The 27,625-nt window shown below is 48.8% G+C and overlaps 1 protein-coding gene across 2 annotated transcripts in view; it reads left to right on the top strand.

The window, feature by feature from the left end:
- The window catches only part of ATP9A (ATPase phospholipid transporting 9A (putative)), a 131,085-nt gene that overhangs the window by 10,214 nt on the left and 93,246 nt on the right, over positions 1-27,625 (top strand). Inside the window, exons 1-3 of one of the 2 annotated variants that reach the window (XM_064573356.1) lie at positions 9,109-9,320; positions 21,723-21,867; positions 23,234-23,347. In XM_064573356.1, coding sequence (XP_064429426.1) covers positions 9,292-9,320; positions 21,723-21,867; positions 23,234-23,347 — 288 coding nt within the window. In that variant the 5' untranslated portion in view covers positions 9,109-9,291. Of the gene's footprint in view, positions 1-9,108; positions 9,321-21,722; positions 21,868-23,233; positions 23,348-27,625 lie in introns of those variants that run through there. The other variant, XM_064573355.1, reaches the window with a different exon arrangement.

Below are 27,625 nucleotides of genomic sequence, written 5' to 3'. Positions count from 1 at the left end.
GAGGAGGGGGTCGTGCTGATCGCTGACATCCATAGACCCCAGCCCTTCCCCACTCCATGGGTGGAGTGGAGAGTTGTGTAAACAGCTCTTCGCCCCCTTGGACGAGAACAGTCGGGACAAGCCTTGGCAAGCAGCCCACTGGAAAGTGCCCTCAGTGTCCTCTGCCAGCCCGCTCAGCAGCACTTAGGCCATCCATTTCCTGTGACAGAGTCCCTGCCTGGAACCAGGCCGGGTGCCCCCATAGGCAGTGACACCAGGGAGTGTGGAATTACAAACCCAGGCAGGGATGCTGAAGGGTAGAGGTGGATATGGGAACCATGCTTTCAGGGGCTTCCCGGAGGCAGGCCAGCGACTGGAGGCCCTGCATGCCAGTCCCAAAGAAAGAGCATGGCCGTTTGACCTTGACCTAAGGCACCCATGCAACAAGTTGGAAGAGGCAAGGCCCCGACCAATCCATCTCTGGACTTTTGGCTGTTACTTCTCAGAATAGAACTTTCTTTTCGCATTGTTCCGAAATGCAAATGATGAAAGTCATGAATTAGCTCTGGTGGTATTTTTGTGGCCACTTTTGGGAATGGATGTGGAGTGCCTCCAGCTTTACTTATTGCAGTGAGTGGACTTTGGTTTAATTTCCAAAGAAAAAGACTACTTGTAATGTTCTTTTTTTTTTTTAAAGATTTTATTTATTTGAGAAAGAGAGAGAGAGAGAGCATGATGGGGGGAGCGTCAGAGGGAGAAGCAGACTCCCCGCTGAGCCGGGAGCCTGATGTGGGACTCGATCCTGGGACTAGAGGATCGTGACCCGAGCCGAAGGCAGTGGCCCAACCAACTGAGCCACCCAGGCGCCCCACTACTTGTAATGTTCTTAACGATGACTTTTACCTAAAGAGCTAGAACAGTGCTGAATTCTTTTTTTTTTTTTTTGTTAAAGATTTTATTTATTTGTCAGAGAGAGAGCGAGAGCACAAGCAGGGGGAGTGGCAGGCAGAGGGAGAAGCAGGCTCCCTCTGGGATCATGACCTGAGCCAATGGCAGATGCTTAACCAACTGAGCCACCCAGGTGTTCCCCCCCCCCTTTTTTTTTTTTTAGATTTATTTATTTATTTTAGAGAGACTGACAGTATGAGCAGGGAGCGGGCTGAGGCAAAGGGAGAGAGGATCTCAAGCAGACTCCGTGCTGAGCATGGAGCCTGATGCGGGGCTTGATCCCAGGAACCTGAGATCCTGACCTGAGCCGAAACCAAGAGCTGGAGGCTCAACTGACTGCACCGCCTAGGTGCCCAGAACAGTGCTGAATTCTTAAGCTGGTCTGTTTTCTTTCCTTTGTGTGACTTGGAAAGATTGATGGAGAACTGTCGTCAAAGATCACTTTGGGTGGCTCGTGGCCAGACATTGAAAGGTTAGCAATTATTTTTATGGTTCTTTCTGTTTGTGCCAAGTGATACTTGCTTTCTTTTTGTAGTAGTGATAGGGAGTTTCCTTTTAGAATATACTTAATATGAAAAAAAGAGAATTGACTTAGAGAATAGTATGAACTCAGTCAAAGATCATGAGGTTTGCAGATGTGCCCCCAGACATGTCTGATATTTAGGGAGCGGCCGCCTGTGCTAAAATGTTGCTTTTAGTTTAAAAATATTATAATATTGCTATAAGGGGAAGGAAGTGGGATAATCTGATTTTGCTAATAGAGTAAAACATTTTTTTGTTTTGCCAAGTCATCCATGAAAAACATTTTTTTTTTTTTTTTGAAAAGCATGATTTTTAAACAATGGTTACTTTAGCAGGTCGATTGGGGATCTTAATGTTGCTTTTATTATTGTATAAATAGTCTGGGGGGGATTATGGGAGAGGCAGTTGGAAGGGCCCCCAGGGAGAGAGAGGCTCCCTGTGGGAAATGAAGGGCGGCCGGATGCTCTTGTCATCACAGAGCTCTGTGGCATTTGCCAAATGCCAGGAGGAGGAGCCCGTTGGCCAGTCTCCCCAAGGAAGAAACAGGGTGGAGCATGGACAGTGCCCCCCCCCCCCCAATAGAATGGGGCCTGGCAGGATCTCCCACCCTCTGCCAGGCCATCTGCTGTGACACAGGGTGAGGTCAGACCTGGCCAGGTTAGACCTCAGCAGTTCTCAGCCTCGGCACTATTGACCTTGGGGGTGTGACAGTTGCCTGTTGTGGGGGCTGCCCTGTCCATTGTAGCATGTGTGACAGCAGCCCAGGCCCCTGCGCGCTGGATGCCAACGGTACCCTCCACCGAGTTATGACAACCAAAGATGTCTCTAGACATTGCCAAGTGTCCCCCAGTGCCAGGGGCTGGGGAGCGGGGGTGGGAGGGCGCAAAATCGCACCTGTTAGGAGCCCCTGGACGAATGGAATGAATACTCACTATGCGTGGCCGTGGCCCTTAGTGTCCTGTGAAGGTTACCCCTTTCTCTCTCCCTCCTCCCCTCCCTCCTTCTCTCTCTCTCTCTTTCTCTTTTAGAGAAAAACCTGTTAGGCAAGAAGTTCATGTTTGGACTGTTGCTCATCCCTGTGAGTTCAGCTTTCTGATTTAGTGGCCACGGAAGCCTTGAGTGGTCGGAGGAGAGCATCTGGGAAGTGTTAGGGGCTGAGGTATATCCCTTCACAGATTCTTTGTTGAAGCCTTGACCTCCGGGCCCTCTCACTGTGACTCTTGTATTTGGAGATAGAGCCTTTAAAGAAGCCGTGATTAAGTTAATGTGAGGCCATTAGGATGGGCCCTGTTCCAGTCTGAGTGGTGTCCTTATGAGAAGCCAGGGGTGGGAGGAAAGACCACAAGAGGACCCAGGAGCAGGGCAGCCCTCTGCAAGCCAGGCGGAGAGGCCCAGAAGAAACCCACTCTACCCACACCTTGATCTTGGACGTCTAGCCTCCAGAACAGGGAGAAAATAAAGTTTTATTTAAGCCATCCAGCCTGTGGTGCTTTATTATGGCAACCCTAACAAACTCATACAGGAAGTATCTTATTTATGCCCATTTTGGCAGGTGTGGTATCTGTTGATGTTATTAATAAACTTTCATTCTAAATTGATGATGAGTTCCTTAGCAGTTTTCTTTAGGTAGTCCTGTCTCCAGAGCTCTCTCTGAGCATGTTGCAAAGTCATGTGGACTGGAGCTGACCCTCCCCTTCCCCCACCCTGCCACCCCCGCCCCCCACCCTGCCACCCCCCCCAACCTGAAACATGTACCACGTGCTCTGCCAGGTGGAGGGGTTGGAGGCACTGGCCCCCGCCACTTCCTTTTGCTTAAAGAGCTCACGGTAGTCACATACCTAGGTTGTGCTTTGTATGGTTTGCTGTTAGTTCTAGTCACTTGGATTGTGCTAGAGGAATTTTTTTTTTTTTTAAAGATTTTATTTATTTATTTGAGACAGAGAGAATGAGAGACAGAGAGCATGAGAGGGAGGAGGGTCAGAGGGAGAAGCAGACTCCCTGCCGAGCAGGGAGCCCGATGCGGGACTCGATCCCGGGACTCCAGGATCATGACCTGAGCTGAAGGCAGTCACTTAACCAACTGAGCCACCCAGGCGCCCGGATTTTTTTTTTTTTTTAAAGATTTTATTTATTTATTTGACAGAGAGAGACACAGTGAGAGAGGGAACACAAGCAGGGAGAATGGGAGAGGGAGAAGCAGGCTTCCTGCCGAGCAGGGAGCCCGATGTGGGGCTCGATCCCAGGACCCTGGGATCATGACCTGAGCTGAAGGCAGCTGCTTAACAACTGAGCCACCCAGGCGCCCCTGTGCTAGAGGAATTTGATGAGAATTAATAGTTGCTAACCACTATTGCTTGCTTACTAGGTGCCCAGCACTGTTCCAGAGTTTTAAGTGCATCATCCTGTTCCTCCTGACAACCCTACTGTACAGATGATGAGACTGAGGAACAGAGGGTTTTTTCCTTTGAGAATGGTTTTGGGGATGCCTGGGTGGCTCAGTCGGTTAAGTGCCTTCAGCTCAGGTCATGATTTCAGGGTCCTGGGATCCAGCCCCACATCGGGCTCCTTGCTCAACGGGGAGCCTGCTTCTCCTCTGCCTGATGCTCCCCCTGCTTGTGCTCGCTCTTTCTCTGACAAATAAATTTAAGAAATCTTAAAAAAAAGAGAATGGTTTTGGTTTAGAATGACAAAGACTTTTCAGTTTTCTTTTAATTAATTATTATTTTTTAAAGATTTTTTTTATTTGAGAGAGAGAGCGTGCACAGTGGTGGGGGGGAGGGCAGAGGCAGAGGGAGAAGCAGACTCCCCAGCGAGCAGGGAGACCAATGCAGGGCTCCATCCCAGGACCCTGGGATCATGACCTGAGCTGAAGGCAGATACTTAACCAACTGAGCCACCCAGGTGCCCCTCAGGTGTTTTTGTTTTTGTTTTTATTAGATTTATTTATTTGAGAGAGAGAGTGCGCATGTGAGTGGGAGGAGGGACAGAGAGAGAATCTCCGGCGGACTCCCTGCCTAGCACAGAGCCTGACCCGGGGCTTGGTCTCATGACCCTGAGATCATGACCTGATCCAAAACCAAGAGTTGGACGCTTAACCCACTGAGCCACCAGGGTGCCCCTCATTTCAGTTTTTTAAAAGACTCATTTTACTTTGAACTCAGGCAGTAAATTCCATTTTGTGACCTGTCTTGATGACTTCCATTTGACTTTTTCTGTAATATCCACTCAGAGCAGGTGACTTTAGTTGAGGGGAAAGGGGCTGGGGATTTGTGAGACTTGGCAAAATGGTCACATCATGGTGGCTTTCCTCTCTGACCAAGCACCTTCTTCTTCATTAGCTTACATTATGAGGGAAAGGTAAAAATACATAAAATTTATTTTCTTTTCATTGTAAAATGAGTGCATGTGTATTAAAGAAAACTTGGAGAACAGAGAAGACTGAGGAGTGGAACACTGATGTTAACTTTCCTTCAAGACAACTGCCCTTAATGGAACATCTTAGATACTCTGTTTTCTCCCAGTCTCCTTTCTATGTGTACATTGTTTTATGAATTATAACCATGTAGCATATGTGTTTTTATTTCTTGTTGTTGATTTAACATTTTAATTTAAGGCTTTCTCTGTATCATGAGGTACTTTGTAAATGACTTTTTTTTTAAAGATTTTATTTATTTATTTGAGAGGGAGAGAGCATGAGGGGGGGAGGGTCAGAGGGAGCAGGATACTCCCTGCCGAGCAGGGAGCCCGATGCGGGACTCCATCCTGTGACTCCAGGATCATGACCTGAGCCAGAGGCAATCGCTTAAGCAGCTGAGCCACCCAGGCGCCCTGTAAATGACATTTTTAATGGCAACATGATATTTCTTTGAGTAGGGTGGCTAATTTACTTTAACCAGTGCCCTATATTTTCACAAGTTGTTTTTTAGTTTCACTTAAAAATTTTTTTTTAAAGATTTTATTTATTTGACACACAGAGAGAGCGAGTGTACAAGCAGGGGGAGCGGCAGGCAGAGGGAGAGGGGAAAGACTCCCCGTGGAGCAGGGAGCCCGATGCGGGGCTCGATCCCAGGACCCCGGGATCATGACCTGAGCCAAATGCAGACACTTAACCGACTGAGCCACCCAGGTGCCCCTTAGTTTCACTTTTTAAATTATGCTTTTGTTCTGGTTGCCGGCAGAGTCACCCCAAAGACATAAAGAGGGAAAGCTGAGGGAGCCGCAGACCCCCGGGGCCTGTGACGTCATCTTTCTGGAACTGGATGAGCCCAATCTGCAAAGTGACTCTCAGAAAACAGCAGTGCTTCCTACCCCGCAGAAAACCAGGAACTTAGCTGCGAATTTTGGACATTTCGGAGGGTTACCATTCATTCACCCCGTAGGGGTATTTGCTGAGCACTTACTCTGCCCCTGGGGAACAGTTTTAATGTCGGGGATCTAGCGGTAAACACAAGAGACAGGAGTCCCCGCCAGCACGGAGCTACCTTCTGGTGACACGTAAGGGGTGTTCTTGGATGAATTTTGTTAACCTCTGGTTGCTTAGGTGCCAGGACCATGGACCTTGGTGGCTTCAGTGGATTGTCTTGTGGCTTCCTCACATAGTCCTGTACCAGGTGCCATTGTCCTGTTCCTGGGAGATCAGGGCTTAGAGGGGTTCACTAAGTAGCCCAGGGTCACACCGCTTGCAAGCTGCCACTGTCTTCTTGTCTCTGCGCTCAGCTCGGCTGTCTCTTCTTCAGAGAGGTCTTCTCAGACCACCTACTCAGAAGGAGCTGCCTCCACCCCAGTGACATGTTCTTTTTTTAAAGATTTTATTTATTTGAGAGAGAGCATGAGAGGGGGGAAGGTCAGGGGGAGAAGCAGGCTCCCCACCAAATAGGGAGCCCGACGTGGGGCTCGATCCCAGGGCTCCAGGATCACGACCTGAGCCGAAGGCAGTTGCTTAACCGACTGAGCCCCCCAGGCGCCCCCCAGTGACATGTTCTTGTTGACGTATTTATTTTTTGCTGTTTCCTGTTGCCCCCCTGCCCCCCTGTGAAATAGTAGGCTCCCCGCGGGCAGGGCCCTCATTTGTCTCGTTTGCATGTCCCACTGCTTAGTACTGAGGCGCACATAGTAGGTACTCAATAAATATCTGCTAACGGACTAAATGAGCCAGTAGATGAAGAGTAGGAGGCACAGCTCTGAACAGGTCTGCCCGCTTCCAGCACCTTTAGTTTTATTTGGAAATCTTAGTCACCCCAAGGGACATCACATTCCTGATCCATCGGGTGTACACGGTGTGCAGGGCGCTCGGGCTTCCAGTGAAGGTGTGTGCTGAGTATTGGAGCCCATGGGGGGACAAACAACATAACCCTTTCACAGAAAGAAAGGGGGATCTAGGCCTTCCTCTGTCTCCTCTCTCTCTTCTCCCTCCTTCCTTGTTCATATAGCCCATTGCCGTAAGGAATTAGCCACAGAGGCCTTTGTCAGAGGCCTGGGTTGGAGAGTCTAATGGATCCCATATTTGCTACTTGGCCGGAGATGCCCCCGTTCGGTCCACACTGGTTTCCAGCAGCTTCCTCCTGCATGGCAGAGATGTATAATGTTTTCAGGGAATTGCATTCACTGGGGCTGAGCCTTTGTCAGCAGTCACTGGCAGCCCCTGAATAGCATCGAGCCGTTTCATGCGAGGTGATGGAACTAGGGGCTTGGGGCACCAGGCCTTGCTAGAGAAAGACCCCATGCACAGGCAAGCCAGAGGTGGCCAGCATGGCCCGCGAGGCGCTCAGAGGCCGGCCCGAGCACCCTTCCCGGCCGTGGGGCCCTGCGTGGGACTTTTATACATCAGCGTTTTTGTTTTCCATTATGAAAGTAATAATTCCTGTTACAGAAAAGTTAAAGATGTGGTCCTTAGAATTATTTAAAGCCTTATCTGCTGTTGCTAATATTTAGGTGTATGTTTCCTTTGATCTATGTTTTAATCCAGTGGCTATTAAGTGACATGATTGCAGTTTGTTTTTGCTGTTATGAATTAGAGCTTAGTCTAGGGAGGATATCTTGGCCTAAGCTTTCTCCTACATTTGGAAAATTTTTTTAAAGATGTACTTACTTATTTTACAGAGAGAGTGAGTGTTGAGGGGGAGGAGCAGAGGGAGAGGAAGAGAGAGAACCTTCAGCAGAGACCCCACTGAGCATGGAGCCTGATGCAGGGCTCCATCCCATGACCCTGAGATCATGACCTGAGCAGAAATCAAGAGTCAGATGCCCAACCAACTGAGCCACCCAGGTGCCCCTACATTTGGGAAATTATAATAGGCTAGAATCTCCAGTTCCCTGGGTTGAACGGAACGTGTGGTCATCTAAGGGCTCTGTGTGGCTCCCAACTAAGTGGCCTTCTGGAAGGGCTCTGCCATTTTACACCCTATGAAAGCCAGAGTTGCCTTCTGTTCCAGGGTCAGGAGATGAGTGATGGCCTTCTTCACCCACTATTTTTATTTTGCCTTTTGTCTGGTACATGTCCATGAGATTGGGAATGTTTAAAAAAAAAAGTAAAAAAACACGTTTTTCTTTCTCTGTTTACCTCAAATTGGGCGGAATTCCTGTTGATGTGTGTGAGGACAGAAGAAGCCTTTGATTGGTTGGGGAGATGTTCACTACACAGCACATTCTCTGTGGATATACTGGGTGAACTGGACTGACTGCTCATGGTTGTAGGTTTGGGAGTTATAGAAGGTATGCTTGAGAGTCTGCAAGCATTGTATAAATATTTGTTGAATGAGTACAAGAAAATCTTTCTGTAGACAGTGGCTCACGGCAGAGCTGTGTGTAGACACCAGGGCCAAGTGCAGTAAATGTCTGGCTTCCCTGCAAGGAGTGGAGGTCTTCGGCACAGCTGTTGGAGCCCAGGGTAGCATTCACTCGCAGCAATAATGGTAGAAAAGGTGTGAACTTGCTGCCTGGGGAGTGTTCTCCGCCTGAATGGTCACTGTGCTAGACCCTCAGCAGCTCCACCACCTGCTTCCAGAGGTAGACTCCTTCCAAGGGCCTTGTGGTGTAACCTCTGCCGTTTTACAAGCAGGCGCCCCTGGAAACCTGCCCCATGGCCTTCCTGGGGCGGTCTCGGTGCCAGAGCCATGCCCCAGGTGGAGCAGGGCCATAGCGGTGGCTAGTGCCCTGGTCTCCGCGGGAGCAGGGGAGGAGCCGGATCTGGGAAGGAAGGGCTCCTGACAGGAGGTGGTAGCTCCCCAAGGCCACGGTTGGTTGCTGGGGATCGTGAGGGCTTGAGAGCGTGGATTCAAGCAAGGACTGCCTCAGTGCAAGTTTGGGCTCTGCCACTCACTGGCTATATGACCTTGGGTGAGTGAGTTCACCTCCCTGTAAATGAGCATGATAATAGTGCACGTGGTTTTGAGGGCTAACCAGAGTTCATGTGTGCAGGGTGCTTAGACCCCAAAGCATGCGGCTGGGGGGGAGGAGAGTAGCAGTGTTAGCCACCCTGCGGCTGACAGTGCTTGGAGGGAGGAGCCAGGCAGCTGGGGCGGTGCCCCTGGGGATCCTTGGTGTGCTCGTGCTGTGTCCCCGTCATGGGTGCCTCCCTAGGTTGCTGTCTAGACAGCTCAGAGGCAGCGCTCAGATTCTTCTGTGGGGTGAGATCTCCAAACACCATGGTCGAGTGCAGGCTCTGAGGTCTGCCTGCTGGACTCACGGCTGGCTCTGCCCTCACCCGCCGCTGGACTCCTGGGGGTACAGTTTCCTCCTCTCCAGGAGGGGGAGGGCCTGCCTGCAGGACTCTGGGGACGAGTGAGGGAGGTGACACGGCTGGCTGTGCTGTGGCCCTGGACCTGGTCGAGAACCTGTAAGCAAATGCCCCAGATACAGTATAAACACACGAGGTAAGGCAGCAGGTCTTGGCATGCTGGGGGGCCTGGGGCGGGGGGGAGGCCCAGGAGAGGCACCTCAACCCACACGGGGCATCTGAGCACCTTCTGTATCCCCGATCTGGGGTGTGAGGCGAATAGTATCTGGTTTCTGACTTCTGGGCTTGTGGCCAGCATCCGAGGCTGCAGATGGAGAGCTGGGTGCTGTGTGGGGAGTGGGGTGGGGATTTTTGTTTTGTTTGTAAATTAAAAAAAAAAAAAATTCACAGTCACATAGTTCACTGTGGAACAGCTACAGAAGTGTGTACTTTGCAAACTTAGCCTCCCTCCGTCCCCTGCTTTGGCTACCCTGTACCCTCCTCAGGCGACCACTTACCAATTTCTTCTGTGTTGTTCTAGAGAATTTTTAATCATTTTCCAAAAGAAGGGCCATGTATTTTATATTTATCTAGACACACACATAGATTTTGACCTTTTTTATTGCGTTGTTAGTCTGCCCTACACAGCACAACGTATTTCTTTCACTTAATAGTATACATGGGCTTGTTACGTATCAGTACATAAAAAGCTTTTTCTTTTTTTAAGATTTTATTTATTTATTTGACAGAGACAGCGAGGGAGGGAACACAAGCAGAGGGAGTGGGAGAGGGAGAAGCAGGCTTCCTGCTGAGCAGGGAGCTCGATGTGGGGCCCGATCCCAGGATTCTGGGATCATGACCTGAGCCGAAGGCAGACGCTTAACGACTGAGCCACCCAGGCGCCAGCTCTTTCATTCTTTTTTTTTTTTTTTTTTAACAATATGGTTTTAAAGGATTTCATTGAATAGACTTACCATACTTAACCTAACCAGTCCACCACTGATGGACACCTGGGTTATTTGTAATGGTACATTATTATTAGCAGTGTTACATTGGACATAAGTCTTTGTGCCCATGTTACAACATACATATCCCGAAGGGGAATCATTGGGTCCAGGTGAATGCATTTATCATTTTGAGAGTTATCACCAGGTTGCCTTCCCTCAAGGTTATACTGATTGAGGCCTCTCCCAGCAGTGAAGTGTCTGTTTGCCCATCCCAATCAACACAGGTGTTATTAAGCTTTTTGATTTTGGTTATGCTAAGTAAAAAATGACACCTCGGTGTGATTCTGGTTTTGCATACTACTTAAACATTGCGGCAGTTACCAACATTTAAAAACTGAGGGTTTGCACTTCAGAATCTATGCTTTTTGTCTTTGTCATGAAGAATCTTACGGTCTGTTGTATTAGGTTTATGTGAGAATGTATCCTAGTGAGGCCAGGGGGCCACTTCCTTCCCACAGGTCTAGGCTCCTCAGTGTGCCCTGTCTCAGTAGACTCCGTGTTTATCTTTGTTCCTTTATTATTATATGTTGCTTGCTGGGCTTCCATAGATTTGAGTTTTCTAGAAAGAAACAGGCAAGTACAGAGTTGGGTTTTGAAGGATAAGTAGAAGAAGGGGAATGGGTTGCTCAAGGAAATCTGGTGTGAGGAGTCTTGCCGGAGGGTTTGGAAGTTGGAGAAAAGTAGAGTTCTGGAGCTCATTTGCTTTGGCTGCAGTCGGAGGCTTCATAACAGAGGACCTGGGATGAGGGGTGACAGGCTTGGACTTGAGTCCACATTGACTCATCGTGGGGGCTGGACGCAGTATGAGTCATACTTTTGTAAGAGGTGTCCTGCACTCTGAGCGGCAAGAGACCAGGAGTGAAAGACTTCCGGCAGGAGAAACAGGGAAGGTTACAGATCCTACCACCCATGACTGCCCCCCTTCCCCCCAAGAGAACCAGAATTAACAGTCTGGGTGTGTGTGTGTGCATATTTGTTTCTCAGTGTTATTTTCCCATGTATGTATTATGTGTTATTTTTGTTAAAATATAGCATAATTGCATATCTTTTGCTTTATTTTCCCCCCTCCCCCTTCATCGCTTGGATCTTGCCTTGTCAGTGTGCGCATCTACCTATTCTTTTAATTAGCGCAGGGTGGGGCACCTGGGTGGCTCAGTCGGTTAAGCATCTGCCTTTGGCTCAGGTCACGATCTCAGGGTCCTGGGATCGAGTCCCGCATCAGGCTCCTGGCTCAGTGGGGAGTCTGCTTCTCCCTTTCCCTCTCCCCTTCTCTCCACTCATCCTCTCTCTGTCTCTCTCTCTCAAATAAATAAAATCTTAAAAAAAAAATTAGTGCAGGTCCACTGTGCAGGGGGTTCCTCTCTGATGGGCATTTGGTCATCTTCAGGGTTTGCTTTCTTACTGCTGGGAGCATCCTTGTATCTTTCCTCTTGCTCACTTGTACCCGTACCAGAATTCATATACAATCCATCCCTCCAGGTAGACTTGCTAGATCAGAGGACCTGTTTCTATTTAAAAAGAAATTTCCACATTGACTTGGCTTTTTTCTTTGATACGGCCCAGTTTTTCCACCAGTAGGTAGCATTGCTGTGATCAGAGATAATGTTCAGACTTCAGTGAACTAGCTTCCTTTTTTGCATTCTTTCTGACTTTAGATTTTATTTTGATTTTTGATTTTTAAAGATTTTATTATTTTTTTAAAGTAATCTCTACACCCACCATGGGGTGAGTGTACAGTTACTTACAACCCTGAGATCAAGAGTTGCATGCTTTACCAACTGAGCCAGCCAGGTGCCCCTGACTTTAGATTTCATATTCCCCTAGTTAAAGAAAAAAAAAAAATTCAGCCTCCTAGATGTTCTTAGAACACAGAGCAAAATTTTCCCTTATACCTTCCTTTCCATGCTTTCCAGCATCCCTCCCCAGGCATCTAGGCTTATTAACAACTTGAGTTCCAAATCCTTCTAGACCTGCTGTCCAGTGTGGTACACACTAGATCTATGTAGCTATTTTAATTAATTAATGGAATAACATTTAAATTTCACATTTTGAGTGCTCAACAGCCACACGGCTACAGCCACTGTGTGAGACCATGCAGATGGAGAACATTTCCGTCACTGCAGAAATGCATCCGACAGTGCTGCTCTGGACTGGGTTTCTCAGACTCAGGACTGTTGACATTTGGGGCTGGGTAATCCTCGGTATGGGGCTGTCCTGGGCACTGTAGGATGTTGGGCCTCTACCCACGAGATGCCAGGAGTCCCTCCCTGCTCCTGCAGTTGTGACAACCAAGCATCTCTCTAGACATTGCCAAGTGTCCTCAGGGCAGGGGGCAAATCCCCGCCCCCCCAGCCCTTCCCTTCCTTTGAGAACCACTGCTCTAGATTACCTTTTTTTTTTTTCCATGTTACTTTTAATTTTTCTTTAAATTCTTCCTGGATCTTCCCAGTATCAAGACAGACCCAATAGCTTCTGGACTCAGGCTTCAGGAAGGTTCAGCACACCATGGGGGCAATTCAACAAGTATTTACCGACTGCTTGCTGATTGTGGTTACACCCAGAGCAGAGATGATTATTTCCTTGGAGGCCAGCTCCTTGTTACAATAGTTACCTTTTCCAGAAACATCGTTCCCTTGGTGCTTCCGCCTGTAATACTTGCTCTCCCTTGCCTTTCAGCCAGATTGTGTGAAACCACCACACATCTGGTCAGCAGGCTGCCCACCCTCAAAACCTGTGTTTGTTTTAGAGTCAAATCATAAGAAAATTTACTTTGATTTTCCTTTGTTTAAATGGTCAAGCTAGAAGCAGTGTATACTAAATTATTTCTGGCCTTACGTCTTAACCTCGTTGAATAGCTGTTGCTATCAATAGATAAGAACATTGTTTTATGTTTTCTTATCTGGGAAAAAAAAAAACCTTTTTTTTTTTTTTTAAAGATTTATTTGACACAAAGAGAAAGCACAAGTAGGCAGAGGGGCAGGCAGAAAGAGAGGGAGAAGCAGGCTCTCCACTGAGCAGGGAGCCCGACGTGGGGCTCGATCCCAGGACCCGGGGATCATGACCTGAGCTGAAGGCAGCCGCTTAACGACTGAGCCACCCAGGCGCCCAGACCAGTTGTTTTTATGTCACATTGTAAGAATGGGAACCACTACCGCAGTCATGCAAATTAGTATGTGCTGCCTTAAATCTCTTAACATTCCCTTTTTTTTTTTTGAGATTTTATTTTTTTATTTGACAGAGAGAGCACGAGCACACACAAGCAGGGGGAGGTCAGGCAGAGGGAGAGGGAGAAGCAGGCTCCCCGCAGAGCAGGGAGCCTTATGTGGGGCTTGATCCTAGGACCCTGGGATCATGACCTGAGCTGAAGGCAGCCGCTTAACCGACTGAGCCACCCAGGTGCCCCTGGAAAAAAAAATTAAGAGAAATATATGTACTATTAATTGAATGCCTGTCGTGTGCTATGTATTGTCATATGCCTTTCCTATATAAATTCCTTCATCCTCATAGAAATTCAGCAAGGCAGGTCTTACTGTCATTTTATAGACAGAAAAAGTGGCATCACAAAAGATGAGTAGCCCAAAGCCACATAGCCAGTGCGGAGCCAGGCTGGGCTTGGCGCCCAAGTCCATCTGACTTAAAAGCTGGTGTTCCCCCCCTTTTTTCTTTTTAAAGATTTATTTATTTATTTGATAGAGACAGACAGCAAGAGAGGGAACACAAGCAGGGGGAGTGGGAGAGGGAGAAGCAGGCTTCCCACGGAGCAGAGGGCCTGATGTGGGGCTTGATCCCAGGACTCTGGGATCATGACCCGAGCCGAAGGCAGACGCTTAACGACTGAGCCACCCAGGTGCCCCAAAAGCTGGTGTTCCTTACTCTACCCGTTATGGCCCTGCTATTTCGAAACTATGGCTCTCATCTGTTATTTCTTCATTAGTTTCTCATTTTTTAAAGATTTTATTTATTGGGGCGCCTGGGTGGCTCAGTCGTTAAGCGTCTGCCTTCGGCTCAGGTCATGATCCCAGGGTCTTGGGATCGAACCCCGCATCGGGCTCCCTGCTCGGCGGGAAGCCTGCTTCTCCCTCTCCCTCTCCCCCTGCTTCTGTTCCCTCTCTCGCTGTGTCTCTCTCTGTCAAATAAATAAATAAAATCTTTAAAGAAAAAAAACCACTTAAAAAAAAAGATTTTATTTATTAGCGAGCGAGCACGAGCGGGGGGAGGGGCAGAGGGAGAGGGAGAAGCAGACTCCCGGCTGAGCGGGGAACCCAGTGTGGGTGGGGCTCGATCCCAGACTCTTGAGATCATGACCTAAGCTGAGGGGAGACGCTTAACCAACTGAGCCACCCACGCGCCCCTAATTTCTCATTCTGTTTTGTAGCCCATCTCCCTAGCGCATCTAGAAGGCAGGAGTTACTTTGTGATGGCAAGTGGCAGACAGCTTGGTTTGGTGTTAAGAAACAATAGCAGCAATTCATGACACTCGGGTGACAACGCAGCCCCAGGCAGCTCCCCCTCTCGGGCCTCCAGGGGACCGAGGTCTGTACCCTAGACAGACTGGGAGTGGTGGTGGCAGCCACTAGGGGTAGAGAGAGTTGCAGGGATCAATCCAGATGTTGAGAGGGAGCCTGGCTGCCACCTCTTCTGTTTGGAGGGGTGGAGGTGGGGGGAACTTGGTCGCTTGTAAATTTGCCAGCCCAAAGCTTCTACTGTTGGGACAGTAGTTCCCCAAACATGGGCAGGCGAGGGCTCGAGGTACAGCCGTGATAACATCCCAAGTAATTCACGGGCAGGAACTAAATCACATTGAGACATGCGGTAAGGTACTTCTTTCCTTTTTCAATTTTCCTTCCATGTTTCTAATGCTGTCAGGGCGGACTCTTGAGTAGCCGACCCTCCTGTTGTCTCGGCAGTGTAAACAGCAGAAGCCTCAAGAGCCACAGGCTGGGAGCCGCTGACTCTGGCCTGAATTTAGTAACACTGTTTTCCATTGTGCTGGTTGTGATGTTTACCTTGTGTTTATGGCAGTGATACTGGTTTTCCATTCATGATAGTAGTACAAAGTTACCCTTTAAAATGTATGTAAATAAAATCTAGGGCAGGAGTTCTCCACCCCAGGCGCTGCTGGTATTTGGGGTTGGACCGTTCTTTGTTGGGGGGCTGTCCTGCACACCATAGGCTGTTTAGCAGCATCCCTGCCCTCCCCCCCGCCCAGATGCAGGCAGTAGCTCCTTTCCCCCCAGGTGTGACAACCAAAAACGTCTCCAGACATTGCCAGGTACTTCTGGGCGGGGGGACCAGAAGTGACCCTAGCTGAGAAGCCCTGTTTTAGGTCAGCGAGTTTAGCCAGTACCATGAAGTTAGAAGGCAGAGGCAGTTGGACAGTCTAGGAAATGCTGTGCGTATGAACATCGCTTAGCCTGATTGCTGTCGGTTGTGAGGGCCACTTACTGATGCTCACGTGAGTGTCCTTTGGTGCTGGTAGCCGATAAAGAGCGAGGTGGAAGGAGAGGTCGTGAAAGGGATGCTGTGAAGCAGTGCTGTCCAGTACAGCTTTCTGTCATGCTGGAAGGTTCTGGGTCTGCACAGTCTAGTCCATAGCTTCAGGCCACAGCTGGCCGTGGAGCACTCAGAATGTGGCTAGCGGGAACAGGGGCTGGAATTCTTCTGTTTTAATTAATCTAAACGTGAACAGCCCCATGTCATAGAAGCTACCAGGTCAGATGGCACTGCTCTAACGAAGCTAGAGCAGAGAGGTCAGGACGGTAGAATGCAGGCTGGAAGCTGTTAACCGCACACTTGAAAAGCTTAGACTCGGAGACACACAAAACCAACAGGATTGTGTCTTTAAGGACAGTGCAGCATGTGGCAGACAGGAAGATCAGACAGGAGGTTTGGGGCAGTGGTTAACACAAACCCAACTAAAATTGGCTTGAGCAAAAGTAAGAACCAATTAATTGATTCCTGAGACGGAAAAGCCCAGGGAATGGACAGACGGGCAGACCTGTGCGCTCTTCCAAAGGTGTCAGGAGCCTTTGTATTCCTCCTGGTGACTCCCGTTTTCAGGCCAGCTCTTCCCTAAACAAGAACAAAGGGGGGCCACCTGCAACCCCTCGCTTGTTGTCTGCCACCTTAGCCACCTCAGGGTGAAGGGCACTTCTTTCTTAGTATTTCCAGTGATAATCGCAGCCAGGGGTCTTGCTGGCCTTTGTTGAACCCATCACCATGTCGAGGGTTCTGCTTGGCTCTGCCTGGGTCCTTGTGCTCACTGCACCTGGGGCTCGGAGATGGGGTTGGCCCAGCTAGCCCAGCTGGAGAGATGGAGGGAAGTGACTTGGTAAATTAGGATAAAGGATAATTATAGGATAGAGGAGGACTCTGGGGTAGTCTGAGCTGAGGGAGTGGACCCAAGGAAGGATGCACTTGGAAGGGGGCCTTTCCCCAAGGCTGGGGTACAGATGTACTTGGAGATGGTGTAATTGAGTTCAGGCTGCCGGAAGGCAGGGCGAGAGCTGGTCTGCAGGCATGGGGCAAGCAGAAAGTGATCTCGGGGTGCAGGTGGGGTGGCAGGCCCAGCTGGTGGTTGACACATTGGGCGTGCAGTGGGATTGGGACACCGGGGGCTACAGTGACAGGAGAACTTCAGGAGACAAGCCTGGGGGTGAGGGGATCAGGGTGCTGGTGCAGAGGAGGCAGGATGTCCATACTGCGAGAGCCCCGGGAAAGTCTCCACAGTGGGGCTCGGAGGTCTCCAGGGGACTGCAGATCCTGAGCGGGTGGCTGGGCAGAGCACCATTGGGTGGCCTCACACCCATGCACTGATCCACTGGGTGCCTCTGCCTGCAAAGCCCAGGAGAGACTCCTCCAGTGGTGTCCCCCCAGTGTCCTCTGCTGAGAGAGCTAGCAGCGTGCTGGCTGTGAGGGAGAGCAGGAGGGGACTCTGTCCTTTGTCCCAGAACAGGTAGTGGAGCTGAGCGGCGGGAGGTTCGCAACTGGCCCGAAGATGAGCCTGCAGGAGAACTTCTGTCCCAGCAGCATGGCAGCCATTGCTGTTGGGGCTCCTAAAGATCCTTCCAACTTTCTGAGATGATGAGAGCCTAGGGAAAAAAAAGCTGTAAGATAATTGTGCTGATGAGGCTGTTCATGGCAGTGCAAGGTGCTCTCAGGCGCTCTCAGGCTCTTAGCTCAGGATCTGGATCCCACAGGCCTGGGCTTAAGGCCAGCTTCCCCCACTCAGCGTGGAACAAAAGTAGTGTAGGTGTTGGAGAAATCACTGAGTCCTCTCGGGCTCAGTTTCTCCACTGTGAAAATGGGGGCGATGCTTGTATGTGCCACGTAGGATTATTGTGAACATTAGATGAAATGTGCATTTCTCCTTTTTTAAAATTATTTCTTAAAAAGATTTTATTTATTTACTTGTTTTAGAGAGAGAGAGAGCATGCGTGAGTGGGGGGAGGGGCAGAAGGAGAGGGAGAGAGAGCATCTCAAGCGGACTCTGTGCCGAGCGTGGAGCCCAAGGCAGGGCTTGATCCTACAACTCTTGAGATTGTGACCTGAGCCAAAATCAAGAGTCAGATGCTCAACGGACTGAGCCACCCAGGCGCCCCTAGTGCATTTTTTTTTTAATGTTTGTTTAAAGACAGTACATTTCTACGTCTGTAATATTTTGTAAATCTGTACCCAGTGCCACCACTGTAGTCTGGACCACTGTCTCTGCCTGCCTGGATGATGACAGTAGCTTCCGAATGACCTCCCTGTTCCTACTTTTCTTGGTTAATATACAGCTTTACTAAGCTAGTTCACATACCCTGCAATTCGCCTATCTGAAGTGTATAATTAGCAGGTTTTTTTTTTTAAAGATTTTATTTATTTATTTGACAGAGAGAGACACAGCGAGAACAGGAACACAAGCAGGGGGAGTGGGAGAGGGAGAAGCAGGCTTCTTGCCGAGCAGGGAGCCCGATGTGGGACTCGATCCCAGGACCCTGGGATCATGACCTGAGCTGAAGGCAGACGCTTAACGACTGAGCCACCCAGGCGCCCATTAGCAGTTTTTTTTTTTTTTAAGATTTTATTTATTTGAGAGAGGGAGAGAGCACAAGAGGGGGTAGAGTCAGAGGGAGAAGCAGACTCCCCGCTGAGCAGGGAGCCCGATGTGGGACTCAATCCCGGGACTCCGGGATCATGGCCTGAGCCGAAGGCAGTCACTTAACCAACTAAGCCACCCAGGCGCCCTATAATTAGCAGTTTTAAAGTATATTCATAGAGTTGTGTAACCATCACCACAGTCAATATTCGAGCATGCCCATCACCCCAAAAAGGAACCTCACACCTCTTGATCTGTTTTTACTGTTAACCTACTGCAGTGTCTTTGTGTAACATCCAGACAGAACTTCTATTTTTATTTTTTTAAAGATTTTATTTATTTGAGAGAGAGAGAGAATGAGAGAGAGAGAGAGAGCGAGCATGAGAGGGGGGAGGGTCAGAGGGAGAAGCAGGCTCCCCACCGAGCAGGGACTCCAGGATCATGACCTGAGCTGAAGGCAGTCACCCAGCCGACTTGGCCACCCAGGCACCCCAGACAGATCTTTTAAAAATGTCAATCAGATCATGCCGCCTCCTGCTTGTAACCCTTCCATGATCCCCACGGTGCATGGAGTAAAATCCAGACTCCCTGCCCCAGAGACAAGGCCCAGTATCATCTGGCCTCTCTTCTTCCTCCTCCTCCCTCCTTCCTTCCTCCCTTCTTTCCCCTGTGGTTGGTACACAACAGTCTTTCTAGGCAAGTGTGTAACCAGGCTGGTTCCCACCTCTGGATCTTGGCCCTTGGGGTTCCCTTCCAGTCTGCCCAGATTGTACTTCCTTGCATGGTCGCATGGCTATTGCTACCTGTCCCTCAGCTCAGCTGTCACACCAGCCTCCCTGACCACCTGGTCTTCCAAAGCCACACCCCTCCCCCACGCCCTCTCTTGCCCAGGCCTTATTTTATTTTGGGTGGTTGTTTATGGTCTGTCTCCCTCCACTAAAGTAGAAGTTCCAGAGGGGGAGGACCTGTCTGTTTTGTTCACTCCTGAATGCCCAAGTGCCAGGGGAGGGCCTAGCACAGCGAGCGCACAAGACGTAGCAGGTGACAAAAAAGAGTCCGTGATTACTTGTCTTATATTATTATTGTTGTTAGTGTTCAATAAATACTGTTGACCTGAAAGTCGGATTGATCATGTATTGGAAATGTGCAAGGTATATATAGCCAGTGCATGCAGAAAGTGAGTAAATGCAGTGACCGTCAGATTGACTAAATGAGATGGCCTTGGAGCCAATTATACTGGGCTCGAGTGACACAAAGTTTTTATTTTATCCTGTCCTGAACACTTACCCTGTTTTGCAGTGGGACTGTGAGGAAGAAGGCAAGGATCCTGTTCCGACATTCGGTCCCCATAGGACCTGGACTAGTCTAACTTCCTACCAGCTGGATATTTAATAAATGCTTACTCTTATGAATTGAGCTGGGAAAGAACCACATTGAGTCCCTGGATAATATGAAACATTGTAACTAAAGAATACATAGCAGAAGGTCTCCCTACTCCCTAGTCCCTACTCCCTCCTTCCCAAAGGGAACCAGTGCTGCATTTGAAGCATGTCTGCCTATGGATCCTCTTGTGTTCATGCAAAGAGGAGCATCCTGGACACACCTTTTAGGCTCTTGCTTTTCGATTTAGCATATCTTGCAGAATGGGGCCATTTAGTGCATCCAGCTCTCGCTCTCCTTGAAGGACTACTGTGGCTGTTCGTGTTGATTTCACCAGCCCCCTCGTTTCCAGTCTTCTGCAGCCACAGTGCATATGCTGCAGTGACTTTCCACCTACTTTGTGCTCGTGCACAGATCTGCAGGTTAAGTAATGAATGGCTTAACCTGATAGCTTGAGGTGCAGAGCCTGCTGAAACAACACAGACAAAACGCATATAAACAGTCGACCTGATGCTTGGTTTTCTGAAATCCATTCTTCAGCTTTCATTAGTATGGGAGCCATCATTACAGGATTATTACAGGATGGGGAGAGGGGTCAATCATGACCAGCGGGATGGCTTCCACAAATGAGAGAGGTGTGCTCCCTGTCCGATGACCCCCCCCCCAATTCATTCAGCACTTAGCGCATGTCCCCCGGTGGCCCGCATGGGTGCTTCCCATCCATGGGCAGTAATCATGTTGGACTCCTCGAGGCTTCTGTCCCTGGCCTTTGGACAACTTAGAACAGGGCCAACACAGATGAGTTACGAGAAGTGAAACCTGTCCTTGTCACATACACTCCCCCCGAGCACCAGTTTACTGGAATGAAGATGCTATTTTTAAGAAAGAGCATTGTGTTTCATCCTGGAAATTTTGAGCATCTGGGCAGGCAGCTTGCTGATGCCTAGGGACCATGTTTGCTCAGCTCTGTACCCCAGCACCCCACCAGGACCTGCCTGGCCCATAGGAGGAGGGGGAGAAGGGTGGGCCGCGGTGTACCAGTATTTACATAAGTCATAATCTCCCTGTCTGCTTGGTTTTGCTTCACTTGGCAGTGTCACGAGGGGCTGGCCGGACGGGGGTTTCTCCCTCCCGGCCTGCGTACATGGGGGCAGGGGCCAACAATTGGGCATGGGGTGTTTCCATCACAGTGCTTAACGAGGGCTTGTGATTCTTGAAATGCCTTGTATATGGGTTCTCCAGAAGGATGAGCTGCCTTTTTGGGGTTTTCAGAGTGTCTTTGTTCTGCTGGAGCTGCCCACATTGCCCTGCCTGGTGCGGGCCACCCGGGAGCAGGTGCACTCATGAGCTGACCTCGCAGGACAGCCCGGACAGCTGTGGGGGGGGGGGGTCAGTTGGCCCGCAGCTGGTACTCTGGCCCCGCTCCAGGTGACACCAGGCCCTGAGCCCTTGTCTTCCTGGCTGGTTCCTCTGGGGTGCTGCTGAAAGGAGATCTGGGTGTCGAGAGGATATTCTTTCCCTTCTCCTTTACCTGGTTATCTTGGTGGAACCAGCAACCTTGACAGCATGGGGTGCTGGAAAGATACTAGGTTTTCAAATGAGATGGAGGCGGTTCAAGGCCAGACTCCCCTGTTTCTCACATCCTGGCAAACTTGGGTGCTTTATTTTTTAAAGCAAACATTTTCATTTGGGTAATTAGAATTGGAATTTGGGAGACACAGATTGAAGTGGAAATCTGAGTTAGGTCCTCCTTGGGTGCTTCATTTAACTGTTGTGAGCTTTCCTCTCATCAGCAAGATGTGAAAGTCATAGTGCTAATGTATTGCTGTATCTTTACTTTTTTAACTTAAATCTCATTTTAAAAATGAATCTTACATTTTGAAATAAGTAATTTGGGCTTGGGCACAAACCATCTTTTATCTGGATCCCAGCTTCTTAGAAGCCTTGGCTCCGTTTTCCCTGCTCATGATGGATGAAGCCCCATTCGTGGCTCTTGTCCCGACCCAGGGCAGATGCTTGAGAGAAGAACATTTGGAGAAGAGTGGGCAGGTGTGGATGTGGCCTTGACAGTGTGATTTTGTCTTTCCCACAGGTGCTGTGAGTGGGTGCGATGCTGCGGCGGAGGGGAGCCCAGGCCCCGCACTGTATGGTTGGGGCATCCCGAGAAGAGGGACCAGAGGTACCCTCGGAATGTCATCAACAACCAGAAGTACAACTTCTTCACCTTTCTTCCTGGGGTACGTACAGCCAGGGACCGCTTTCTAGGAGACCCAGGTCCCCGTGGCAGAATAGCCTGTGTGTTTTCTAGGCTGCCTTAGCCACTGGCTGTTCATCTCCCAAAACCCCACACCAAAAAACCCCAAAACCCATCAGTCCCTAAATTCCTCCCCCTGTTGTCATGAAATGCATATTCACTCTAGGAAAATCAGGAGACACAAGTATAGAGAAAAATTTTAAGAGGTAAGTTTCATTCCTACCATCCAGAGAGAATTTCTGTGGATATTTTTGCTAATGGATGTTTCTGTTTGGCTTGGTATTTTATGCTGTGGAGTCACAGTGTTTCCACATTAACTTAGACCAATCCGTGGATGTGCACTCTACAAACCTCCCCCCGCCCCTTGACATCGCATACCTATTTTTATCCACCAGAGCCTCCCCCACACACCAGCTGACTTCAGAAGCAGGAACAGCAACCAGTTCCAGTGCTGGAGGGAAAAAAAAAATAATGGCTCTTTGATTTATTGAGAGTACAGAAACACAAATGTTGCTTAAGGTCAATTTGAATGTTGTTTTAGGGCGACTCCGACTATATTCATTGCTGCCTTCATCTCGCCCCCCCCCCCATCTCAGTATCTTAAATCAGGAAAATGTTTATTTCTCACTGATGGAAATTCTGGTGTACACGGGGCCACTCTCTTCCATGTTGTAGCTACGCTCTCTGGAATACAAGGCCGCCCGTATCTCTGTGGCTGAGCAAGAGTGAGGGGGCCGAAAAAGGGCTGTTAATTGCCTTCGCCCCGGAGAGACATGTCATTTCCGCTCAGCGCCCCGGACAAGTCCTGAGGCACCAGTCCCACGCCCAGGGCACGTGGGCTCAGCCGAGGCTCTGCTGGAACCCACCTCCACCCAGGATGGGATTCTGCTGTATTTATTTTATGGTGTTGAGATCGTATCATGGAGATGATGATTTACCTTGTTTTCCTGATCAATCTTACAGTAGAGGCATTTTCCACTAAAACCTCCTTTTCACGTTTTCAGGGGCCTACCTGTACTTAAGATGGTTTTTAAGAAATAACTCAGATAAAGTTGAATGCCCCTGGCATGCCTTCCCCCCCTGCCCACCACCCCCAGGGGTACCCACTCTCTTGAAATTTATCATTTCCCTGTGTATCATTATTTATATTTTTACTTTTACAAATATTTTTATTACCCATGTGTATTTTCCTAGACAATATATAGAAGTGTTTAAAGTTCCCATGGAAGGTACCGTGGGAGTTGTGTTCTTGGGTAGGAATGCTTTCAGCGGAGGTTCCCCTCCTGCTAAACCTCCCCCGACCTCATCAGACAAGCCTTGACTGTCTTCCCTCTTTTCTCTCATTCCAGGTGCTGTTTAACCAGTTCAAGTACTTTTTCAACCTCTATTTCTTACTTCTTGCCTGCTCTCAGTTTGTTCCTGAGATGAGACTTGGTGCCCTCTATACCTACTGGGTCCCCCTGGTGAGTAAATCGGCCTGGTTTGTTCAGTGACCTCAGGGCTTTGGGAACAGACACTTCTTTGTCTCTGTCACCCGGGCATCTGGAACTGGGATACGGCCTTTGAAGAGAGAGACCCTCCATCCCCCCGATATTCTCATGTTGAAGCTCCCTTTCATACACCACCAGGAGCAAACTCTGGTGAAGCCTGTGCTCCTGATTCATTGTGTCCGTCAGTTGTTCAGTCTTTCATTTCTTCAGCTACTATGTATTGCATACTTATTGTGCATTTCACCCCCTTCTAGACTCTGGGGACACAGTGGCAAGCAAGAAAGACGAGCTTCTGTCTTTGTGGGTTGTACTATTTGAATTGTTTTCTGAGATCGCCTTTTCTGTTTATGTAAAGTCTGTCGGCATGAGAGTTTGAAAGGTACCAGGTTCTGTGCTTTGTGTATGAAGTCAGACAGAACTGGCCAGAATGCTCCTCCATTCCCTCCCTTACCTCCTTTTGGCAAGTGGTTATTGAGCACCTGCTGTGTGTCAGGCACTGTGCTGGGTGCTGGGGACACAGCATTGAATGAAACAGATAAAAACTCCTGCCCTTGTGGAGTCGGTGTTCGGAAGGGATAGACAGTAAACAGATGAATGAAATCATTTTGAATTGTGAAAAGTGCCGCAGAGGTTATAGAATAAGGTCGCAGGCTAGATGGGCAATCCCAGGCGCATTTAATATTTGTTGAATGGATGAAGGTGGGGAAGGGAGGGGTGGAGGGGCAGCCTTAGCCGGTGTGGCCATGGAAAGCCTCTTGAGGAGGGGATGGGCAGAAGAGTAGGAGGGCAGGAGTATTCCAACTACGGGAACAGCCGTGCAAAGGCCCTGCAGTAGGCATGTGCTTGGAGCATTTGAAGAACAGAAGGAAACCCAGTGTGACTGGGGGGTGGAGAGGGTGAAACTGACATCTCTTCTCCATATAGAGGCTGCGTATTTCTCACTAAGTTAGGTGGGACTTGGGGGGACACTTGAATTCTCTGTTCACAAATGTTGTTGAAGTTTTAATTGGGAGAAGACTGTTAAAGTAGAAAAGATCTAAGCCTTCCTTAAAGAAGTAAGAACAGGATTTTTTTACTTGTATTAGCAGACAAGTCAGGCCAGCAGCTCCAGCCCTGAGAAAAGAGAAAGGAGAGGGGATTCGTTTTTCCCACACGAACAGCAAGGGTGCTTTGGGGATGTGCAAGCTGTTCTGTCCTGCTGTCATTTGTAGGTGAGGTAGGACTCTGGGGGCGGGAGCAAACTTTTGTTTGCATCTTTCCCTCGCATAACAAACATTCCAGTCTGCGTTCTTACACCCCGAATGGAATGCTGCGGACTCAGAGGCTGGGCTGCCACAATCGAGCCTTGGGAGAGCTGGGGAGCTCCTCTCCCGTCCAAGATGGAAGGCGCTGCTCCATTGTCGCAGGTCCAGACGTGGACCTGGAGTTGCCAGTCCCCGGAGTTAGAAACTTTAGAGTTTTATATGAAATACCCCAATTTTATTTGAGTTTTTTCGTTCCACTGTTTACTACATACCTATATAGAGTCAAACCCTAAGTTGCTTATTTTTAAAAAGTTAGTCTCTGGGGCACCTGGGTGGCTCAGATGGTTAAGCGTCTGCCTTCAGCTCAGGTCATGATCCCAGGGTCCTGGGATCGAGCCCCACATCGGGCTCCTGGCTCAGTGGGGAGCCTGCTTCTTCCTCTCCCTCTGCCTCTCTCCCTGCTCATGCTCTCTCTCTCTCTCTCTATCTCTGTGTCTCAAATGAATAAATAAAAATCTTTAAAAAATAAAAATAAAAAAATTAAAAGTCTCTAATGTATATAAAAATATAATTTATCACATTGCCTTCCGTTGGTTCCCTTTTTGAAGTGTAGTTATTTGAAAGGTAATACATTCACATGATGCATGAAACATAAAAACGTTCCCAGTGAAAATCTCCCTCCTGTCCAGTCCAGCTGGGCTGGAGCAAGTGGTGGGACTGGGATGGCCTAGAAGACCCCCCACCCCCCCTTCTAAATTAAAGGGCCCGGCCCCAGCTCCTGCCTCTGTCACCTTGCTGAAGTGATGCCTAGAGGTTCCCGAGAAGCCTGACCTTCAGTGTGTGAGGTACTGTGACCCCAGCCACCTCTACCATCTCCCTGTCTGCCCGCTCACTCACCTGTTCCCCCCCCACCCCAAACTGTGAACTGTGGCCACAGGTAGAAACCAGGCAGGTGAATAGCAGCCTCTGGTGGCCCTGAGCTTCCTGCCTCTGCGTCCGTGTCTCGTTTATAAGCAGCTTTTCCCATGAAGGCTTAGGACTGCAAGGGGATGTGAGTGTTGGTTTGCCTCTTCCCCCGGGGCTGCAGAGGAGGAGGTTTGGGGTCAAAGACAAAGTAGATGGCATCTATTTCTAGGTGTGACTATAGCTGATTTCCCCTAGATTTTTTTTTTAAATATTTCAGAAAGTTGTTTTTTTTTTTTAAGATTTTATTTATTAGAGAGAGAGAGAGAGTGCACACGAGCGGGGGGGATGGGTGCAGGGAGAAGCAGACTCCCCACTGAGCAGGGAGCCCAATACGGGGCTCCAGGATCATGACCTGAGCTGAGGGCAGACGCCTAACTGACTGAACTACCCAGGTGTCGTCCTCCCCTAGATTTTTCTGTGCAGAGTCTGTTTCCAGTTCTGGACTAGAAGACATATTTGAAATGTCTCTGACTTCCCCGAAAGGCCTCTCCTTCCAAACCCAGCTGTAAATAAGCGCCGTGGTTCTGAATGAGGGCTGAGAGCCACACGGCTGAGGTGTGGTTCCTGGCTACACTTTGAGAAATTAGATAATTTGAATCTCAGTTTTCTCATCTGTAAAACAGGGATGATCATGTCTCCTTCCCTGGCTTGTTGGAAGAACTAAATGAAGTACTACAAATAAGATGCCTCTTGAGAGCACATACTCTCATTTGAATTTTAAAATCCTGGCACTAGTAACATTGTTCATTGGATGAAGATTTTGCTTTTTTTTTTTTAAGATTTTACTTATTTATTCGACAGAGAGAGACAGCGAGAGAGGGAACACAAGCAGGGGGAGCGGGAGAGGGAGAAGCAGGCTTCCTGCGGAGCAGGAATCATGACCTGAGCTTTAACGACTGAGCCACCCAGGCGCCCCAGGGTTTAGCTTTTGATAACTTTTTTTTTTTGGTACTAATGTATTAGAGGGAGAAATTCCTCAATAGATAGCTGAAATAATCCATGAAGTTGTATGAAGACCAAATAATCTAGATTTTTTTGTTGCTGTTGAGATCTACTCTGTGTACCTTAAGATAGAGAGATACTACATTCACAAAGTGGTGAGCTTTCCAACTTCTGTCAGCACCCACGGAAACAGCGCCTCAGTCGAATACAGAACATTTTCATCACCCTAGTTCCCTAATGCCCCTTTCCAGTCACCCCATCCTGAACCAGAGGCAACTGCTTTTCTGATTTCTAGCTCATAGATTTGTTTTGCTTTGTTGTACTCTATTTTGACGTACAGCTTTACAAAAGGAGGCTTAGCACCTTCAGAATGGCTTGTCTGGGCGCTAATCAGAGGCTGTCACTGCCTCTGATTCTTTTACAAGCTCAGACAACCCCAGGCCTCCCTATTAAAGCCTCTCTCTAAATATCTGTGGCTATGAAGGACCTCTGAAGTTGCATAGCTGGAATTTATTTCTGGACTACATTTGCATCTCTTTGTGAAAGCATTTTCTAGCCCCAGGGATGGCATGTCCTCTGGGATTAATGGGAACTGTGTGTTTGGGCGTGGGGTGGGGGGAACAGATAGGATAATTTAGGAGGCCGTATTTATCGGCCCCAGGGAGGTTAGCGGCTCCTGTCTTTGTAGGAGCGCACACTTTCCACTCTCATCAATGGGATTTAGCTGGGCCCACGCAGAGGGAAATAGAAACTGGAACATTTGAAAAAACAAACAGCAAACACCTGGATTCTGGCCCAAAACGAGGAAGCTGGCAGCTTGGGGGGCGGGGCGGGGGGGTTGTGCACCCTGGGTCTGCGCTCTTCCCGGAACAGGTTTCCTCTCCCCTCCTGGTCTGGTTATGCTTTTATTCTGAAATGTACCAGTTTTGCTCTGGCTGTGGCCAGTACTTTACAATCTGATTGGAAACAGGAGTAATCCTTTGATTGTAAAGATGAATGAGCCCTTGGAGGAGTTTCACAAAGCCACACATCTCTGGCTAGATTTACATAAGAGATTTAAAGTCCTTTGAATTGAAGTTAATATATTTCACGGAGTAAA

Source organism: Mirounga angustirostris, unplaced genomic scaffold (genome assembly GCF_029215605.1).
Source record: "Mirounga angustirostris isolate CCGP_5_RB_7025 unplaced genomic scaffold, mMirAng1.0.hap1 SCAF_10, whole genome shotgun sequence".
Lineage (NCBI taxonomy): Eukaryota > Metazoa > Chordata > Mammalia > Carnivora > Phocidae > Mirounga > Mirounga angustirostris.
This window is presented reverse-complemented; position numbering and strand designations above follow the sequence as displayed.